Source organism: Corvus cornix, chromosome Z (genome assembly GCF_000738735.6).
Source record: "Corvus cornix cornix isolate S_Up_H32 chromosome Z, ASM73873v5, whole genome shotgun sequence".
NCBI classification, from domain to species: domain Eukaryota; kingdom Metazoa; phylum Chordata; class Aves; order Passeriformes; family Corvidae; genus Corvus; species Corvus cornix.
Genome location: NC_046357.1, coordinates 74,218,835 through 74,240,805, shown reverse-complemented (window position 1 = coordinate 74,240,805; position 21,971 = coordinate 74,218,835). Strand labels below are relative to the sequence as shown.

The 21,971-nt window shown below is 45.2% G+C and overlaps 1 protein-coding gene across 3 annotated transcripts in view; it reads left to right on the top strand.

Annotated features, from left to right (window-relative positions):
* The window catches only part of VCAN (versican), a 98,818-nt gene that overhangs the window by 448 nt on the left and 76,399 nt on the right, over positions 1 to 21,971 (top strand). For all 3 annotated transcript variants that reach the window (XM_039566762.1, XM_039566763.1, XM_039566764.1), the window contains exons 2-3: positions 8,017 to 8,092; positions 13,064 to 13,435. In XM_039566762.1, the coding sequence (XP_039422696.1) occupies positions 8,023 to 8,092; positions 13,064 to 13,435 (442 nt within the window). In that variant the 5' untranslated portion in view covers positions 8,017 to 8,022. The remainder of the gene's footprint in view (positions 1 to 8,016; positions 8,093 to 13,063; positions 13,436 to 21,971) is intronic.

Here is a 21,971-nt window from a genome sequence, read left to right as displayed (position 1 = left end):
GACTGCCAGCAATCACTTAAGTCTAAGATTTAAAACAATTGTTTTACTTCTTGTACCAACAAAGAGTTTGAACCGCAAATCTTAAGCGGGAGGGAATAGAGATGATTGGTGAATTTAAACAACCTGGGGTAAGTTCAACGGCACGCGGGGGAAGAGGAAAAGGAGGGATGCTCGGGAACCCACAAAAAAAAATAGAAAAAAGAAAAAAAACACAACAACAAAAAACCAAACAAACAAAACAAAAAAAAAAACCAAAAAGAACACCCCAAACCCCGGTGCAAAGAGGAGAACAAAGAAAACTAGGGAATAGAAGACTTTGGGGTGGGAGCCCTGACAGAAGTGTTCGGTGCTGGTGGTTTGAATGGATGAGAAGGTAGAGCCAGCCGCACCTTGGCGTGCGATGGGGCTCCGGAGGGAGACGGGAGGAAGCTGTTCCTTACGGGTGTTAAGTACACAAAGCGCCCGTGTGGCAGGAGCGACGAGAACGGACCTTTTCCCCTCGGCCACCAGTTTTCTAGCGCTGGGAAAAAGCGTGTGCTCTGTGTCCTCCCCTCCACTGTGCTCCCCACATCCTTTTTTTTTTTTTTTTTTTTTTTTTCCCTCCAATCCCTTCCCCCGATGTTCCTGGAAAGCTGCTCGCAGGGCAGAAAGCGGGTCTGAGGTGCTCAGCATCTCTCCAAAGGAGCCGGAGAGCAGCGTGCCCTGAGCAACATTTTCTCCGCGGAAAGGGGGGCGGTGGGTGAGGAGGAGGAGGAGGATCGCGAGGTCAGTGGAGCAAAACGCCCCCTCTTACACCCACGTCCAGTTTCTGGGGCATGGGCTTTGCCTTCCCCCTCCGCTCCCCGGGATTTCGCCTTTGTGTTACAAAGGAAAAGTGAGAGCACCGTGGAGGGCACGCAGGGAGTTCCGACGGCGGGAAGGAGCGGGGGTGGGTGGGTGTGTGCGGGGACGGCATCGGCATCGGGACCGCGGGCAGCCCCCGCCGGCCCCCGGCACCGTCCCCACACAAAGGGGCGGCGGGGAGCGGGCGGGGGCCGGGGCCGGCCCTCATTGTCCCCCTGGTCACGTCCTCCCGGCCACCCCCTGTCCCTCCCTCTCTCGGCACCGGCGCTCGGGATTAAGCCCCGATGGCTTTTCTTCTTTTTTTTTTTTTTTTTTTTTCTTTCCTCCTTCTCCCTTTTTATCACCCACTTCCCTCGGTTTTTCTCCGTTTCCCCCATTCTCTTCCTTCCTCCTTGTTCTTCCTCTTTTTCTCCTTCTTTCCCTTTCCCCCCATTGCCCCTCCTTCCTCCCTCCTTTCCTTTTCCCTCTTTTCCCCCTTCCCCCTTTTCCCTCCTCCTTCCCTCTTTTCCTTTTTTTCCTTCTTTTTGTTTCCTTCCCCCCTCCCCTTTCTTCCCTTTCCTCACCCGATTTCCCCCGCCTTTTCCCCTTTTTGCCCTGTCCCTCCCTTTTTCCTCCCTTCCCCTTTTTTCCCTTTCCTTCCCTTTTCTCCCTCCACTTTTTCCCTCCTTTTCTTTCTTTTTTTTTTTTTTTTTTGTTAATTGAGGCGTGAGCTTTGAATCGCTCTGCAAAAAACCAAAAAACAAACCCAAAAAACCATCCCAGGATGGGAGAGCGTAAAAGTTGGGTGGGTTCAGGGATTGCCTTTATTTCCGTGCCTTTTTCTTTTTCTTTCTTTCTTTTTTTTTTTTTTTTAAATTATTTTTCTTTTTTTTTTTTCGCCTTTCGGTCTGAGCGAAAGGGGAAGTTTCCTCCCCCACAAGGAGCGAGGGAGGCTCGGCGGGGCGAGCCCGGGACGGGGCGGGCGCGGTCCCTCACTGCCGGGGCGAGGGGGAGGCTGTGGCAGGGCTGGGTTTCGGGGGTCTCCGTGTCGCGTGTCCGCCGGCGGCTCGTGGGTTCGGCCCCGGTTTTGGGGTGGCAGGATCGGTCCGGTTTTGGGGTCGCGGCTCGGTGCCGCTGTGGCACCGCGGGCCCGGTCTCGGCCCGGGGGCGCGGCCGCTGTCGAGGAACGGGGCGGGCGAGGCGGCGGCCCCGCGGCGCCCCCAGGCGGCGAGCGGCGGCACGGCAGCTCCCGCGGCCCCCGGTTTCCCGCCAGAGGGCTCCGGGCCCATCTCCGTGAGGGGAAAAAAAGGCCAAAACCCCCCAGACCACTGCCGTAATAAAGTAATTTAAAGAGACCAACACCCCCTCAAAAACATCTCTGTCGCCGCAGATCTTTGCACTCCCCATGCAGCCCCGGGAGTCCTCTGGACAAAGAGTGGGCGCAGAGGAGGCACCAGGATGAGCAGAGGGATGGAGCAGCTCTGCTGGGAGGAAAGGCTGCCAGAGCTGGGCTTGTTCAGCCTGCAGAGGAGAAGCTCTGGGGTGACCTCACTGGGGCCTTGCAGGGCCTGAAGGAGCTGCAGGAAACCTGGAGAGAGACAATTGCCAAGGGCTGGAGGGACAGGACACAGGGAATGGCTTCCCAGTGCCAGGGGGCAGGGCTGGATGGGAGATTGGGCAGGAATTGTTCCCTGGCAGGGTGGGCAGGCCCTGGCACAGGGTGCCCAGAGCAGCTGGGGCTGCCCCTGGATCCCTGGAGTGTCCAAGGCCAGGCTGGACATTGGGGCTGGGAGCAGCCTGGGACAGTGGGAGGTGTCCCTGCCCATGGCAGGGTTGGTACTGGGTGGGCTTTAACTTCCCTCCCAGTCAAAACCTGCGAGTCTGTGGCACAGGAGCTGGCAGTGCCCGATGGGCAGTGTTGGATAGCGGGCTGGGACTGGCATGTTTCTGACTGGGCAGCCCCTCAGTGCCCGGGCTCGAGGTGTGAGGTGGGACCGGGGCTGTGGGGATGGCAGAGTGAGGTGAGGGCAGCTGCAGCCACCCTTGTGCCCAGCAGTGGCACTGGGTGAACCCCAAGAGGCACTGAGGAGACCCTGCTGAAGTCCACAGGGGGGTCCTGGTGCTGAATCCCATGATGGCAGTGCAGGGTTAGACCTGTGGGTGCCATGACACCTTCACATCGTTTCCTCATGGCTCCACCTCTCGCTCCCTTCACCAGTGAGGGTGCTTGGGAGAGGTGGGCAAGAGAGGCCCTCAGTTCTCCTGGAACAAGCTCATCAGGGTGCCAAGCCTGACAGAGGTCAAGGTGCACTTGGACAACGCTCTCAGGCACAGGATAGGATTGTCAGAGCGTCTTGTGCAGGGCAAGGAGCTGCACTTGGCAATCCCTGTGTGTCCAGCTTGGGATATTCAATGTTTCTATAAGGCAGGAGCAAGAAGGTGGAGCTGGGGTGGTGCAGGAGGAGTGGGGTGTGCTCACTGCTCCTCCATGTGCTGTCTCTGGCAGTTTTCCACTGAGTCTCTGCATGGCTGTCCCAGAGCCTGGAGCTGCTCCTGGCATAAAAGCGCAGGGCTGTGAGGGATGTCCTGAGGCAGCAGCTGCTGCAGCCAGGAGCGCCAGAACACGCTGTGCTCTGGTGACTGCTCCTGTCTGTGCTCCAGCCTGGAGGCAGCACCGCAAGGGTTCAGCCTGGAGGAGTTTCCCCCCACAGCTGCTGGAGGTCATAAGGAAGGGGCGATGCAGACACCCCAAAGACCTTCTCCAAGGCCTTGGGGGGAATTTTCCAAGGGATAACAGGCCAAGCAGAGGCCACTGATGAATCGTATGCAGGCTGATGTGCCATGTGTCGGCACAGTGGGCTAATTAATCATGTGGCAGAGACGTGGTGAAGCTGGCAAAGTTAATTAGGCAGCGCTGACGGTGAGGCGCATACATGTCAGCAATTAACAGTCAGATGGAGTACCAGGATCAAAGGAGTGCAGAAGCAAAAGAAAGTGCAGGATGTGTGCATTTGAGGAAGGATGGCACCTGTGAAGGTTTCAGAACTTGGAAAGTAGCGAGGGATGTGTTATGACTGGGATTGGTCATTTCCAGCTTGTTGGGGTTCCACTGGAAACTGTAATTTACTGTTTTACCCATTAGTACGAGCAGCCTTCCTTCTCTTCTCTAGTGACGGGTTCTGTTGGTTTCCACCCTCTTATTTTTCTTCTTTTAATTTTTTACGTCCTTCTGACTTTCACTGTGTGGGTCAGGTGTTCAGAGGCTGCTTTTTACATGTTTAAAGAACATGTCCAGATTTCACAATGCAGCTGTAGAGCCCAAGCAGAACCTGAGAAGTTGCAGGTTTTAGAAACATTGTTACCTCTATGAAAATAGCTAATTTCTCATTGCCTCGGCTTCCGAGAAACCGGGAGTAAATTTGGATGGTAAGCTTTAGTCTGTTCCACACCAGGACAATTCACTTTCTGAACCTGGAGTTTTAAACAGAAAGAGAGACATGATGTTCTCCCATCTGGTTAAATTAAAATAGCATTGGTGTGAGATCAAGCTTACACTGCAAACTAAACACAAGCTGGAATTTGGTCAGAACTTACTGCTCCTTTGAGTTTTTGCTGTAGTAAGGAAAGGTAGCAGTGCCTGCAAAAAATAGGAGCTATGCTCTTTCCCCTCAGAGACAACCCCTGCAGCTAGTTTTTAAAGATGTGAAGTTTGTCTAGGACTTCGCCATCTTTTGGTTAAAAGATGCTGCACTCAGGGTTGCATCCCATTTAAAAATGTGGCACAAATTCCTGCTGTAGATCCATCTGCCTGTAGTAGCTCCTAATAAAATGGATCAGCCCAGTTGGAAACCAGCCAGCAGGCAACCCAAGTTTGGTCACGTCAAGTGAGGTACTTTTTTAGCAGAAGGTGGAAATTAAACACTTACTCAAGCCTTGCAGCTTGAGTTGGCAAGATTTGCTCACTGTGTCCAGAGTGTTATGGATTTCTTTTACTATGGGTGTAGTGACACCAAGGGAAAGAAGAAAAAAATCTTGTGGAAAAAAGTATGGTTAGATGGATTTTGGGTAACTGCAGTGGACATAGGGACAGTACAGCAGCCAGACAGCAGACTTCTGTGAACAGCAGAGTGCGGGAATGGGAAACATAAACCAGTTTGAGAGATTTAGTGCTGGAGGGTACAGGGGAACGCAGTCCTCTGCAGCCTCTGCCAGCAGAAGGGCAGGGGGCAGGAGCAGGCACATTCAAGAGCCTGGAAATGTGGGCAGGAATCGGGGTGAGGTGTAAGCAGCAGCCTCTGCCTCACCTGTGGGTCCCCAGGAGGATTTTCGGCACCAGGTCTGCAGAGCTCTGTCTCCTCCTAAGCCAGGCTGCCCTGTGGGGCTGGGAAGGTGCTGCTGTTATGGTCTGTGTGTTTGGAGAGGGTGGCAGGGGTAATTGCACTACTTTTCATTCTGGCAGCTGTAGTGGAACAGCACTGGGCAAGCCAGGAGTGTTTATGGGAACCCACCAAGGCCTGGAGCATGAAAACCAGCCCTCAGGTGTGGAGGGTTGTGTGGGGCTCACACTCCTGACCCTAAGGGCTGAAAATCAGACTGTTGTCCCAGGGCTTTTCATTGCTTGAGTAAGCATTTCAGGATAAAGGAGATTTATAAAAAATCAAGAGGTGGTTTTCCAAGAGTCAGGTGGGGATTTTTGTCAGGTGTCTCATATTAAACTCTTTGCTCAAACAGTGCAATTTCCTGGAGCTCTCCAAGCCCTTGGTGTAGCAGGTGTAATTCCTGCCCTACTCAGTAAAAGGCTAGGAGCCATCACAGCCAGGAGTGCTCTCTTCTGTTCCCATGGATACCTTGAAAATTGTCCTTCCATGGTTGCCTTTCTGTTTTCATCTGTCTCTGTGGGTGTGTGTGTTGTGCTTGGTGACTGGCAGCGTAGCAGCAGGGTTTGTGTTCTTACCAAACGTGGAAGCAGTTGTGTTATGACAGCAATTACAATGAACTTCCAAGGGCAACAGGCTTCCACTGGCACGTGCCAGGCACCCAGGTACGCCAGGTCAGAGCCAGGGAAGTGAGCCGGGTGGTGGCTGCAAAATGCAACCAGCCCTGTTTGGGTGCAACACCCCTGTTGTCAGGAAAAAGAAAATACTTTGTTCTTTTCCTTGTCCAGTTTCTTTGATTCCCTTGATTCTGGTCCCAAAAGGCAAGGTTGCCTTCAGGGGAAGGAGGGAGGTAAAACTTATGGGTAAACATGGAGAGCTAAACTTGTAAATATTCTGTTCTGGACCTTGGCTTTGCTGTGGATGTGGCCAGCATGTGACGCATGGGACCATATGTGAGCAGAACATCTCAAAAGGTCTGCAGCCACTCAGCTGTCACAGGGGCCAGAACTTTGTCTTGCAGGCAGGTCCATCACTCATCACCTTGGAAAGTGGAGAATTGTATCAGTCTTCTTTTCGTGCTCTCATCAGAGCTCTTGTGTTACTGTAGGAACTTCACTGCAGTGGTTTTGGTGCTTGAGGCTTCCAGCATTTTTGGGATACAAGGGTTGCTATAGGCTCAGACTGACATCACTTTCTTTTAATTGTTGTGAAATAGTGAGGATCACTTAAGTGTTTATCTAAGCAAGCATGTGACTGTATTTCAGAGCTGGTCTGTTGCATTTAAAGGACTTTGATGTCTGCAGCTCTGATCTTGTGCAACCTCCTCACTCATAACAGCCATCTACAAGGAGTTTGTACCAGGGCACAGTATAGAATTTTAAAGTTAGCTAATAAGTAGTCACTTTTGTTTTCTTCACGTGCAGCTTGGCTTGTGTAAGTGTAGAAAGAGATAAAAGTCTGGCTGAGTGGTGTGGGGGGGTATGTGTTAGGGTCTTCAGAAGAAGTTTTATGGCATGGAAGGCTTAAACTGAATGAAGTCCCGGTTCTCATTTGGGACTCAGTTGTGAAAAGTGCAAATTCCATGAAGTTCATGTTGCAAAATAATAAAATTAAAAAAATAGTGATATCACACTCTACACTCAGCTGACCTGAATGGCTGCAGCAGAGATGGGGCGTCCTTGGCGGTGTGCAGCCTGCTCTGTGGAAAGCAGCTGCATTTCTCCCTCCACGCCCAGGGAATAGGTTGTAGCACATGTTTCCCCGTGCAACCAGCAGACTCTGGCCGTCCATGTACAGGGAATGAAAGCCTCTGGGGTTTTCAGCCCTTTTGGGTGGGAATTTTTAACTTGCCTCACTGGAAAGGCTTGGTTGGAGATGTTTTGCGTCTTTTCCGTGCTGCTCAGACGTTACAGGATGTGTGCCAGTTCACACAGACTCATGTGGAGTTTGGGCTGCAGCTGTGGGCTGTGGGGAGAACTGTCCTGAGGCTGAACACGTCACCAGGAGATTTCTGAGGTTGCCTCTCTGTGTGTCTTGCTGTCACATTCAGTGCAGCCTGAGAAGTTTTTAAAAGTGGAAGTTTTAAATTGTATGTGTGTGCAGCACAGGTTCCGTAGTTATAACACAGACAGGTACATATCTATTGAATATCTGCTTCACTGATCCTTAAAACAGTTCAGCTGCAATCTCTCTTGAACAGGAAAAGCTGTCAGCTTGGTTACTTGCCCAGGTGAAGAGGCCAAGTAGCAGATCTTGCAGAAAATCAAGGTCGTGATAAAAATTTGTCAGCGGTTTGACAAACTGCTGCTGAAAGTAATTTCTTATGTTGGGATGTTCATAGCACATATGGATGAGGGACTATTTATAAACCCTTTGTGGTCATTGATGTTTGCGTGTCTTGCAATGCTTTTTTAAACTTTGGGGATATTTACAGGTTCAAGATGTGTAACTATGAACTGAAATAAAAACTGATAAATACTATTGTGAATATGCAATTTATTGTTGTGTACATATGATACATGTCAAGAGCTTTCCAGCTGTTTGAAGGTGGAGCCTGTAATGGAAATGAGAAGCAAACCCAGAGGGAGCTGACATGTCTGGGAATCACTCAGGACTCAACAACCTGAAACTCATTATAAATCTCTATTCCATAGAGGCACATGGCCATTATAACAAATCTCCACCATAAATTGTTAAATGAAGGTGTCCTGAGAACAGAAAGGACTGCTTCTGGTACCAGTGACAAATATTGATGTACAACATTTGCTAAGGACACAGTGCAATACTAACCACTTACTCCTTTGTTCTTCATTTCTAGGTCAAGATGTTGTTAAGTATAAAAAGTATCTTATGGATGTACTCTACATTAGTTATAACATATATGCTACCTAAAGGTAAGTCTGCTGTATACAGAACCATTCATTAAAATTAATTTAGTGGTCTAATTGGTAGGGCATTTCACAGGACTGGGAAAACAGCCCAAACTCAGGAAATTTACTTTCTTTTCCTCTGCCATGCTGCACCACATCACTAATTTTGTTTCTGGGTCCTCCTCGAGGCCCTTGCTGGTTTATATCTGTTGTGCTTGGGCTGCCATGAGCTAAGCTGGGGCAGGTCCTTTGGCTGCTGGGGTCTGCAGCAAGGATGTGTCAGGGCAGCTGCAGGTTTGGGTAGAAAGGAAGGAGCCCTTACTACTTCTTTTGGTGATTACATGCTAAAACTGAGGTATGTATCCATGTGTGGTTGCCATGGTGACTTGAAATTTTGGGTCAGGCCTTCAGTAGGGAAAATATCCCAACAGCTGCTGCAGACTCACAAAATTAGGAAAGCAGCTTTCCCAAGTCTCAAAGCAAGATTTTTCTTTATTTTCTTTCCCCCTTCTTTCCAGGAACTCCTCAAACTGATTTTAGCCTTTGGGAAAATCAAATTTACTATTTTTTTCCCCCACCCAGTTTGAAGACTGTTGCTAATAATGCCTTTAGGTAGTCCTGAATGATAAGGAAAAGGACTGGTTCATTAGTGGAACCAGTCAAAAAAAAGGATAACAGGTTTAGATTGGATATAAGGAGGAAAGGTCTGGATCAGACCACAGACCCGACTCACTGCCTTACACAAACGCAGAATTCAGGGATACAGGGGTTGAGAGAGCAGCACTGTGAGCAGGGAGGAGTCGCATGGATCCTTGGAGCTGTAGAACATGAGGTGGCATCTTTACATGTCCGCTCACTTACTCCACCTTTTATTACCTCTTAAATGGCTCATCTTATCTCCAGGGTAGAATTTTTGGTACTTAGGCAAGTTCTTTATGAACATCCCATTCTTTGGAATGTAGACCGGGCTGTGACCTATCCTTACTTGCCCAAATTTTTTCAAAGAGATTCAGAAATACCCTGATGTTCTGAGAGCACACTGTGAACTTGGTGAGGTTTGCTTTTTTAAGTTGGGGGCCATTCTTTTGCCCATGTTCAACCATCTCTTAACCATGTTCAAAGTATGACCATGGTGAGGTAGACAAGGATGAAAAAAATTTCTTTTTTCGTGAATTGGTCCAATTCATGATCCCAAAGAATATGTGGGATCAACTCAGGCCATTACCTTTTGTAGAAAAGTCAGTTGGTGCAATAATATTTTTGAGAATGAGTGTTAGAAGACTACACACAACCTTTATACGTATGGCTTTTGTTTAAAAATACTCTAAAAATAAAATATATCTCGGCTTTCTGAAGAGATAAACATCTTAAGTTTCAACCTTTTCTTTTTAAATCCTTAGTTTGGATATAAAATTGAAGCCTGGAAATCTTTTGTGAAACAAATTCCCACCATTTATCACTATTCCTGTCTCTGTTTCCTCTTCCATGCTCATCTTTGTGAGTGGCCACACTCATAAATATCATGGCGAGCCTGTTAGATTTTATGTAGCCACAAAACTGCTTTTTTTGTTTGAGGACAGATTGAGAGAGGCCCTGCATGGCCTCTCTGAGACCTGAATTCTCAGGTTTGTGTGAGGAAGGAAAAGGGGTGTGACAGGATGGGTCACCTTGGCTGTTTGCTTGGTACAGGTGAAGGATTAATGACACGATTAATGCTCACAATCAAGGCTGATGCCTACTGCTAGTGTGGCATTTGCTCACTTTCCACTAGCTGGTGTGAGGATATTGTGGTTTACAAGCTGGGCCTTGCGGTTATAATCAACACTGGCATTTCTCTTACCTGTTTTGGGTGGCTATTTGTGGTGTTATGTTGAGTTCTGCAGCTGAGATTTACATTTGCCTGCCTCCCTGTGAGTGTTTTGCAGACTTTAAAAGTAGTTCATCATCACTCTGTGCCTCCTTCTCTTACTCTGCTTGCTCAGACCACAAACCACCTGGTAAAGGACTCAGGGAGGGTTTTTGTTGGGTCTCAGTCCATTACCTGTCAGTGTTTCATACAAGTTTCACTCATTTGAATTCATTAATATCTTCACTAAAAGACTTGTGGTTAATGAAAAGGCTTCTCTTAGGCTCAGTGCTAGTAGCTGGATTGACAAAACACACAATTTCACTGATCCTTTCTATTTCTGCTGCTAGACAGGGCAATATACCATATGTCCCAGCAGGTTGTTGATGAACTGAAAAATGAGATGCAACTTTTTTTTTTTCACTCATAAATTTAGCTAAAAATAAATAGAATATTTTGTTCTTTAAGCATGTGGGATTTGTCTGCATAGTCAGTAGCAACATTCTGTTCAGTTAAACTTAATTATGTGGCAAATTCACTCCTCTAAGCAGTGTTACACCATGCAGGGCACTCTTTTCTTCAGATTCCTTGTCCACTGCAAAGTTATTGGCTTGGTCATGGTGGTTAATTTGACACAGAAGGAGAGAATTCTCCCCTTTTTAAAAATTATCTGGATTCCTACTTTAAGGTTTTTTTAACACTTATCGCAGATTTCCTTTCCTCCCACCTCAAAAGGAAGATATCCAGCTATGTGTCATTAGTCTGTCACAGCCCATTGATAGGGCTGGACATGGAATACAAGCTCAGCAAAAATGCAAAAGGGAGAAAAAAGGGTTATATGGATTGATACAAGATACTGATAGCTTCTGCATTGGTCAGTACATTCTGCTAGACTAACTAATCTGGACTGCTTCAAGAAATCAAGCTTTTTGGTGTTGTGCAGGAGCATCACTTAATCTTGTATTTCAGATATTTTGTCAGCCAAATATTTTGTTTTTCAGTAGGGAAAAACTTCTTCCTCCTTTCTCCTTCTCCTCCTTCTTCCCTCCTCTCACCACAACAAGTAGTTTCTTATAAAGTGTGTTATAATGCTTTCTGAAGTTGGACAGAACTGCAGCTACACAAAATGTCCTGTTCTGGGAAGTAGCACAGGTTAGGCTCGATCTAGTTTGCATAGCAAGGTGATAGGTGTTGTTTGTCAAGGCTTCCAGCTGGCTGCTGTGAAGACACAAATTTTAAAGGGAGGAAATTTCCTCAGGGTTCAGTGCTGATATTCCAGATCACTCATAATCAGAAACAATGATCTTAAAAAGTTTATTAAAATTCCGTCAGTCAGAATGATTATAATTGAGTCATTCTTCATTTAAGAAGAAAGTTCCTGCAAGGTGTATAGATGACAAGAGATCATAATATATTCTAAATATTTTGAGACTGATTTTAATCTCCCACCTGTGCAACTTGGCAGTAATTCCATCACAACGGATAGAACTGAGGGTTCATTCTCTTTCTTTATCTCTAACCTACCGTAACTCTGTGAAGTTTCAAGAAAATAAAGGTGATATGAAAGGTTTGGTTTCATCAGTTTTGATACCATCATCTTGACTCTATCTGAATTGTGTGCCCAAGGAATTCTAGTTTGGTAGGCATGGATGGAAAGGACCTGAGAGCTCCCATTCAGAAGTCTGTGTCTTCCCCATCAGTCCATTTTTCTTTTTTCTGGTACTTTATTATTGAAATGCTTGGGTATCAAGCTGATGATTCTTGTATTGACCCTTTTTAGATGATACCTTTAAGATTTTATCCTGTAGAAAATCATCTGCCTCTGTTAAAAATAATCAGGTTAATGAGTAATTTTCATTTTTTCTTCTATTTTCTTCACACCCCCCTTTTTTTTCCTCTTTCTTCTTTTTTTAACTTTTTTTTTTATTATTATCCCCCTCTTCCTTTTCTCTCTTCCTTTTTTGCTCATCTTCTTTAATTCCCTCCCTCTGCCCACCCTTCCATCCCACCCCTTAATTTTCTACTCTTTGTGGAGTGATTGTATCTTTTATCATAGATAAATAGCTAGATCATTTTCATATGCTGGTGTCTCCTATTTCATGTATCACTCTGTTAATGGGTACTATATTGTTATATTTCTAAACTGTATGAGTCTTAGCTCCTTTCAAAGTAATGATGACCGTGTTCTACCTTTCAAAAATATTATAGTGAAGGACAGTGAAAGAGGTAAAATAGACACTATTGTGCATCAGCTTTTAATCTTCTTTAAGACATTATGTGTGATGAAATAACATCACATAAAAAAGGTAAATCTATCAGAAACCCTCTCTTCAGTTGCTTGGATGAACAGTAGTCAACTTCCCCCTGAGGATATTGTCAGATGGAAGCATTTCACTGTGAAATGTTTGCAGCTGGAGATGACATAAAAAATGATAAAAGTCCTGATCATGTCAAGTCTGAGCCAAGTAGGGACTTTCTGTGTGCTTTACTTCCTTCTTTGCTTTTACATCCTGAAATATTTCATTTCTGTGATGTATTAAAGACCCCGAGGCTACAAGGAAACAACTTTGAAAGAGTTACTATTTGGGAGACACTCACTGGAAAGGCTTTTGTTTCAGCATGTATGCAATAAAAAGAATAAACCCCTGAGAGAACAATGGGGTCAGGGGTGACAGGAATGCAAAGCCATGGGCTGTGTTTCCTTCTGAGGACAGGAGAAGCTGCCGTGAGGTGAGGCAGGGTGTGAACACCAGCAGCTCCCCTGTATTCAGGCTTTTGGCCAGTGAGGTAACTCATCATCTTTCACTCAGAGTGGTCTTCCTCCTTGCAGTCCATCTGTCACCTAAAATTTCAGTTCTTTTTCCAGAGGTTAATAATTTGGTGACTGTAACAAATGGAGAAAATAAGTCAGAATGAAATTTTCCCAAAGAGAACGCACTCCGTCATCAGCCTACGATGTACCAAGATTGATACAAAGACTTTTTTAGCTTATACTCCCCAGTCCTGTTAGAAATCAGCTAAGGTCCATGGATTTCAGCCTTTGCACAAGTGAATCATTAGCTAACAATGAAATATATCTGTTTCTAATTTTGCTGTTACACTAATGTGATTTCTCCTTTCTCTCTCCTCCTTCTCTCCCCTTTTTCTAGTTAAAGCAGAAAAAAAAACCCTAGTCAAGGGATCTCTCTCTGGAACTTCAGTCCTGCCGTGCTTCTTTTCAACCACACCCACCATATCCTCCAGCTATGCCGCTGAGTACCTCCGGATCAAATGGTCCAAGGTGGAACTGGACAAAAGCGGGAAGGACGCCAAGGAAACCACGGTCCTGGTGGCCCAAAATGGCAACATCAAAATAGGCCAGAGCTACAAGGACAGGGTGTCTGTCCCGAGCCATTCGGAGGAGACTGGTGATGCCTCGCTGACCTTCTCGAAGCTGCGCGCCAGCGATGCCGGGGTCTATCGCTGCGATGTCATGTACGGAGTGGAGGACACACAGGGCATTGTCTCCCTGGTTGTTGAGGGTAAGGATTTGTCTATTTCATTTGTAACCAACAGTGATTCCAGTTAAAACAGCGAATCTTAGTAATTACCACAAAACTAGAGAGGATTTAAAGGAGTGTCTTTAGCAATTTGCCCTTTGAGTGGGGGGGAAAGAAGCAATTTATGATAAAAAGGATGAAAGCCTATGATGAAAAGAAGCCACTGAAGCTGTGATTGAGTGGTCTTGATGTCCCAAACTGTGTTGCCACGAAAAGTGGGAGCCATTCTTTCTGGGACAGGAACATCAAACAAAAACGATGTGTTTCTTTTCACCCAGTAATAAATTTTGGATGGGCAGAAGGAAGCTCATCTGGGAGAAGGTGCAGAAAATCAAGTGGGGAGGTGTTTGCTAAATGTGGGGCATGCAGTGATAACAGTTTTCTTGCCATCACTATTATGAAATAGCCTCCAAAATTTTGAGAGGGACAAGTCTACGTGTAGAGAGACAGAAGAGACAGGACTTTCAGAATTGTTGCAGTTGGAGAAGACATCTAAGATTATCAAGTCCAAGCATTAACCTAGCACTGCCATGTTCACTACTAAACCAGGCCCCCAAATGCCACATTCAAACATTTTTGGAACTCTCCTGGGGATAGTGACAACCTCACTTCCATGGGAAGCTCCTTCCAATGCCTGACTACCCTTTCCGTGGGGAAATTCCTGCTGCTGTCCACCCTGAGCCACCCTGGCTGCCCCCTCCCTGCCCCAGGGACTTGTGCAGAGCCACAAGGTCCCCCCTGAGCCTCCTTTGCTCCAGCCTGAGCCCCTTTCCAGCTCCCTCAGCCGCTCCTGGGGCTCCAGAGCCTTCCCCAGCTCCATTCCCTTCCCTGGACATGCTCCATCCCCTGAATATCTTGTCTTGAGTGGCCCAGAGCTGCCCCCAGGATCTGAGGTGGTCTCTCAGAAGTGCCATCACAGGGACGGTCACTGCCCTGTGGTTGGGGCAGCCCAGTGGCCATTGGCCTCTTGCCCTACTGGATACCCCTGGGCTCACATCCACCTGCTGTCACCAGCACCCCCAGGGCCTTTCCCAGCTTCCCAGCCCCTCTGCCCCAGCCTGGAGCGTTCCATGGGGTTAAACAAAACAAAAGTATGAGTGGCCAAAGGAGCATGTGATGTGTAGGTGTTTCTGCCCTCGGAGCCTGCTTGTGGAGCACGGTGAGTACGGCTCAGAGGCTGCTGCAGAGCCCCGTTGGGCTGGCACTGAGCCTGAGCTGACAGGCTGTGCTGAAAGGCAGAGCATTAACCCAGGCCCTGTGCCATGCACAGGCAAGTTCTGGACCCAGATTTCTGCCTGGGCTTAGAACAACACTGAGCTGTGTGGATGGATCTCCTCTCAAGAGGCTTGCTTTGGGCCCTGCTTTGCACTTCCCTTTGCAGCTCGGTGTGTTTTGGAAGTTCGGTATTTACTCAGATGAATGAATCCCAAAACAAACATTAATATCTGCTGCTGGAAACCATGGCTTTGGCTAAGACCTTTTTGGTGAGCTTAATACTGTATTGTTCTTCCAATATGCCTAACCTAATGTGAACAGTCTGTTGGCATTGATTCGATGAAGGATTCAAAGGTGTGGCCTTAATTTGGAAATACAGTAAATCAGTGTAGCCATTAATGTCTGCATAACTTCATAAACTCTTAGGTCCTAATGACAAAAGCAAAAGAAATCCTGGTTTGAACATTGCTTTTCATAACGAGTGTACCTCGCATTCCTTACTCCTTTTCAAGTGTTCCCTTGACTACATATCTAAATCCAGGAGCAGCAGATGTTTATGACAATAAAATATGGGATGATTTATGTGATACTTTAGCTTTTGTAGTGGCTGCTCTTGTGAAAAAACACTGTGAAGTGTTGAACTGATTAGATTTATGATTTTACCTCAATGAAAATTTCACACACTCCATTTTCTTTCTGCAACTGTACCTTTCCATGACTACTTTAATGTCAAAATTTCAGGAGAGGAAATAAGCTAAGTGTTGACCCAAATGGAAAATCACTTTGCTAGACTGTCATTTGTGCCCTCCATTCTCAGTTTTCTGCATTATGTAAACAAATGGCATTTATTAGGCTCATAAGAACTTCATGTGAATGTTTCTGCTCTAATCTTCTGCTCTATTCTTTATGGTTTCTTATGATTACAGCTTTTATTTATAAACCCAAAACCCATTAGTCCTGAATAGAAATTATCTCCATGGTGTTGCCTTTTTGAACCTGCACCCCAAAGTGACACCAGTTGAAGAGGCATGTTCCACTGTCCTCCCTCTCTGTGCATTCTGCACTGCCTGTCCTGACTGGGATGCAGGGAGGTATTTCCACGTTAACTGAGGTAATTCCAGAGCTGAGGGATAGCCTGGTTCAGCACTGTGCTTTGGTCAGCTCTCCTGGGTGGAGCTGGGGCTGCTGAAGCCCTGGTAAAATTTTTACCAGTTTTATTATTCTGGTCATTTTATGCTCAGTTGAAAGAACTTATCAGCAGAGTTCTGCTGAAGCAGGTGTAATTCCTCTTTTGCCATTATGATAAATTCGTTGGGGTTTTTTTTTTATGCTTCTTTGGGTATTTTTAAACCAACTCAGGACTTCTGTTCTAGATATTTTCAGAGTCTCCATTTGTTTTATGGACACTCCCTAATTTTAAACTTTCAAAGAAAAAGCATAATGCAGCATCAATGAAGCCAGGGAGATAAGATTGGACAGGTGGCCTGCTTGTTTTTCAAATTAACCTCTGCTAGTAGCATAATAGATAGCTGGGAGAGCTAACTTGAATAAAATTACTGTAATTGCTATTTCTCTCCTTTAGGTTTGCTGGGAATACAAAACTGCTATTGAGCACACTGTGCATCAAATGAGTGTATTTTACCAGTGATGGAATGTATTGTGAATGAAAAATGGGATTTCTGAGGAAGAACAATTTTCTCTGTAGCACACAGATTTTCCCAGGTTAAGCTGAACAGTGGGTGTTAGTCACTGAAAGTAGAACTTCTAATGCCTAATTATTTTTTTGCCTGAGTCCCAAGCCCAAGACTGTACAAAAGTTACTACTGTGCACCAATGTTTTTTCTGTTTAGCTATCACAACAGACAAATTTGGTAACTTGCATGCAAATATCCAGTCAATTTGCTCTTTTAGATGCCAAATGATCTTTTGAAGTCAGATTCATATGTTATTAACAACAAACTGTTCAGACAAAAGATCTGGCTGTCCCAGAGTCCTGTTCCAATGAAAGCAGCTGATATCAAAGGGCAAACTTAAAAATTTACCCTACTGCTGTCAGAGACTTGTCACCCATTCAATTACCCATGCAGAGGCTTTGTGTTATTCAATCCTTAATAAATATGGCTTGGTTTTTTTCCATTTGCTTTTGAAGGTCTGTAAATTTTCATTATCCACAGGTGGACTCCCTAAGCCACCACTTAACCACAGCTGCTTATCTTAATTATCATTCACAAGGATTGCACGTTTAATCACACACATTGCCTTTGTCTCTGCAGTGCATGTTTCTGCTACATCCATTTTTGGACAGGTAAAAGTTTTCTAAACAATGACAGGATCTTAGAAATTGACATAATTCCATGGCCTTTCTTTGCCTTGGTTATAGGAATTAACTATGCCAGCTGCTTGGGTATCAACAGCTACTTATATTTGGAAATAGATGATTTTTAAGGTCCCTTCCATCCCAAACCATTTCATGATTCTATCTCAGAGACATCATCAAGACACCGTGAGTTCACAGGGGATCCTTTATCTGCTGAGCAGTGCTTGACTGTGTGTGCATCAAACAGAGATCAAATATTTTGATCTCGGCACTGTTTAAACTCCTCATCTTAAGCAAAAAAACCCCTGAATTGGCTTCTTTTATTCTAGGGGTGAGAGTAGTTGTGTTCTGGCAGGGGTGGCTCTGCGTGCACAACCCTGGGGATCTGGGAAAGTCACAGCAAAGTGATGACACGTTGGGTTACTTGATCCAGTTTTCCGTTGGCATTGCAAGTCTCCACGCTACGTGCTGAGCCATGTGCCCAAACCCCACAGAGAACACCCATCCACAGGGGTCAGGTGCTCTCCACACTTCACCCCTGAGATCAGCATTACTATTTTACATTTTGCCCTTGGTGAGAGTGTAAGAGTGAGGAGGGAAACACTTAATTTTAGCCCACACAGGAAGTCTGAGGCAGCCAGGTGCTTGCCTTATGCATTATTCGTGACTGCAGGGCTGCTCTTGGGACATGCAAGTCTGCAGGATCACTGGAGGGGCACTTTCCTCACACTGGATACCCCCTTTCCTGTTACTAATCATGGGAAATGCTTTCCTGACACCTTGGTTTGCTGCTATAATTACAGTGACCTCTCGGGGTATTTTGTGTTCAAAATGGATCTAACAGCATGGCAGTGTTAGATGCTTCAGCTTCTCACAAGCAGAGGAATGGAGAATCTTAGAATATTTTGAGCTGGAAGGGACCCACTGGGATCATCCAAGTCCAATCCTGGATATGTAGAACAAGTCCATCATACTCATTTTAATTCCACATGTTTTCTTCTCTGCCTTCTGTGCATGTTCCTCTGAAATTTTCCCTTTGTCTCAGGAGTAACCCTTCCTTTGTCAGATTCTCTAATTTCATTTCTCTACAGTGTTTTGTGCTTTTCTTCTAACCTTTCTTGGTGTTATTAAACCCACAGTTCAAACTGTCTCACACTGGGAATCCATGGTCTCTCAGCTTTTGGATGTTCCTGGGTGAGGTGAGCTCTCTGCATTAAATATCTCTGGTCACCAGTCAGGGAGATTTACAGACAACTCTTTCAGACTCAGCTTGTAACATTCAGGCAAAGCTAAGTTGGATGAGTTGAATCTCAGAAAGGATTTTATAAAAAGTATTGCTGTACCTTTCTGTGCTCACATTTATTCCTTCTCTCTAGTTATAATGAAGTACACTTTTTGTAAAATACTTTTGAGCTACCTTGTAGAAATCTGACCTGGAAATGAAATGACACAGTACTTTTTATTCTGAAACATTTTTGACTATTCAATGAAGTTCTTGTTTTGTGCGGTGCTATGACATTGGGCAATTAAAAAGAACATGTATGACCCAATGTATTCAAAATTAAGAAATCTGAACAAACCACTCATTTGAGCTGATTTTTTGTTATCCTCGGAGATAATTTGGTTTAAGGAGATCAAAGTAGCAACTGGGATCTTTACACTTTTCTTAGTCTTTTGTCGTAGCTTCTCAGTGAATATTTTTTTGCCAAAAGTGAGATCACTTTATTCTTTTCTAACTGATACTTTGGGAGTTCACTCTTTTCATGGGCCTCATTTTCTCAGTTTCTCTTTGATTCTGCTGCAAATCTGAAAGACTTATTTTTTCCCCCCCTTTTTTTTTTTTTGGTGATTTCTTTTTAAGGCCTGTAAAGAAAATCCCAGGCTTAAGATCCTGATCTTGTTAATGGAAAGAAACAAGAATTAGGGAGGCAATGTAGATAGTAATTCACATTTTCATTTTTATGGAAACTTGTCTATCTTGCAAGCATTATAATGATAATAAATGAAAGTTGTTTCCGATGTGGGAGCGCTGCCACTCAGAGATGGTTAGCCCTGGGAGGTTGTGTGCTGACAACCTAATTGATCTGTTCTCTCCGCAGCAGAAATCCCCTTCTTTATCTCTTAAGTAGGCATTTGAAGAGGTGCTTTTACCTAATCTTTTGGACTTACCTGTCTTGAAACCTTACCACCTCTTGATGTTGAACTTCCGCGCTTCCTTGCTGACTAAATTATCATGGACTGCTGCATTTTTCAGCTCCTGTTTTACTCTCCTGCATAATGGATCCCGAGGAATCTTCCTGGCAAGGGAAGAGCACAATTGGCAGCGGCCACCAAAGGATGCCAGAGAGAAATTTATTTATTAATTATTCACCCGGAGAACTGTAAATGCTGCCCTTTTCCTTCCTTTCACACAGTCCTGTAACCTGTGTTTTTTTGGGTGTGTTTGTAGTGTAAATTGCCTTCTGCACTAAGGACGGGGAGGATCTGAACTGTGTGGTAGCTCTGGCAGTGGGCTGGGGGTTATTTCGGGGGTCTGCACCACAGTGCCCAAGGTCTGAAGACAAAAATTAACAGGATAACCAGCACTGCCATCACAATATTCTTTCTCTTTAGACATTCTCTGCTGTGTGAGGCGACTTCTGAGATTCAGGCTTTATGTTGCCACATCCAACACTGCATGTGGCAGCAGCGTGAGCTGACTGGTGAAAGTGAGCTATACTTTACTATCCATACCAGGAGCTAATAAACTAGCTTCCCCTGCAGTTCCGCAGGGTTTTGATGCATGATACATGGCAAAGTTGCAACCCAAAGGGGTGTAACCAGAGAACCCGGCCCTTACCCGTGGAAACTCTTGTTGGTTAAAAGTTAAACCCTTTACATTCTTATTTTCCGGCCTAAGGCATGAGATAAACGACTAAAAGACGTTCACCCTTGCTCTGACAGAAGTGAGTTTTGGATGCTACAAATTGCTTTCCTGTGAGTGCTCTCTCTTGCTGCTACTCCTTCCTGTAATTACACTGACTTTGTTTGCCAGATGTTCGCTGACAGCATTATACTGCCCTGGTCTGTTTTCCAGTCTTCCAGTCGCTTTATTTGTTCCTAGGACAACTCCTTTCTTGCCTTTTCTTTCGGGGAGGAAATAGACAAAGGGGGGGCGGGGGGGGGAAGAAGGGGGGAAATCCTTTACAAATGTTTTAAAAGTGCAAAGACCGGGACAATGGGTTTTGCCCCTCTCTCCGTCTAAGTGAAACAATGAAAGTCCTGCACTTTAATCTCCTTAGGCCCAGGGGGTCTTCTAATTATTGCAGCTGTTGCACAGGCTTATGCATAGTGACGTCCTCCTTCCCATTCATCTCGGAGGCTCTTTCATGTCCATTAGCTCCTCGCTGGAAACGGAGGAGCCTCCAGCTCTGAGAATAGGTGAAGTTTACCTTGTGGATCTGGGCGAGGAGAACAAAGCATTCCCCGAGTTCCTTTCCAGGATTTACGAATGACCGAAGGCTCCTCTTTGCCTCCGCGAAATCCACTTTAAATTGGCTGGGATATTAACTCTTTAGTCCTGCCTTGTTCAGGTATCACACAGGTCTGGCACGGTGGGAAGGGCAGGGGTGCTTCCAACATGGAAAAAAAGGGAAGGAATGAGAAGTGAAATAGCTGGTTGTGGGAAATGCACTCTTATGCTTAAGCAGCCCGAAGCTTTAAAAAAAAAAAATTCAACTTTAGAGAAATATGTTGCCATCCCCTCTGAGGCAGCAAACCTTTTGGTGACTGTACTGAGAAGCAGAAACTCTTTGTGCCCAGTTTGAAGTCATACAGCATCACTGAAGCAATCTTGGAAAAAAATGTTTAAAAAAAGAGACAATTCAAATTCGTACAAAACACATTTAAATTCGGATTAAAGCAATTAACTGAATCCACAAATTGCTTCATATACCTGGGCATTTCTGACTCAGCATCAAACATGCTTTATTACAGAAACACCAATGTTATCAAAGAAAAGTTTTAAAATGTTAAAATATGTTCAAAAATAACATACAGTAAAGCTAGATGCCCAGCTTGTGGATATTATTATGGGCTTATAGATATGAAAAAATATTTTATCTGCTCCTGTTGTGAGCTGTTTTGCCCATTTTTAAAGTCTAGATCCAGAACACCAAGCAGGCCACCTGAACTCGTGTTTTTATTTACTGCAGTCCTACTGATATAGCAATGCTTATTTATACCAGCAGGTGTTCTGCTCACAGTGTCAACCACTGTTACTAAATTCTGAATATATTAAAATAAATACTTCTATGCATACTGAATGTTAAAAAAATAGAAATCTCCAGGTAATATTTTTTTGCTATTTTAAGGTTTAAATGCCGATGCTGCCTAGCTCTGTGTTGTGGGGTAGTTTAGCAGTGAGGCTGTGTGGAGCAGGGTGTCCCCCATCCACACTGAAACGCTCCTTTGGCTCCCAGCACAGGATGAAGATGCCCTTTGGAAGCTGTCCCTGTTCTCTGCTTGTTCTTGAAATCCACCCAGAAATTGTTTGGAACGGTGTTGTGGGGCCAGGGCCAAATAATGCAGTGAAATAACCTAACAATTTAACACCCTTAATGGCTGAATTTCAGGCACCTGGAAAATTTAATGCAGTGATACAAACACAGCCATAATTTTCCGGGGTGTATTCTTCACTTGCCACTGTTGCCAAACAACACTTGGATCCATTTGAAGCTGAAATCACGCTGTTGCCTGGAAGAAGCTGTTTCTGATGGGTTTTGTCAGATCTGAAAGGTATTTTATGGGGATGCTCGTGGTCTGCAAGCTTCCAGTTAGTGGCGGCAGCTGGTGACTGCCTATGAAATATGGGGATTCCTGGCCTTTCCTCTTTTATTTCCTGTGTCTCTGCAAGTAGATTTGATAAAAAAATGATGTCTGATGGCTGAGTAATTTTCAGATAATATTTTCTCTATTGATTTCTTAGTGAATCACGACAAGAAGAAA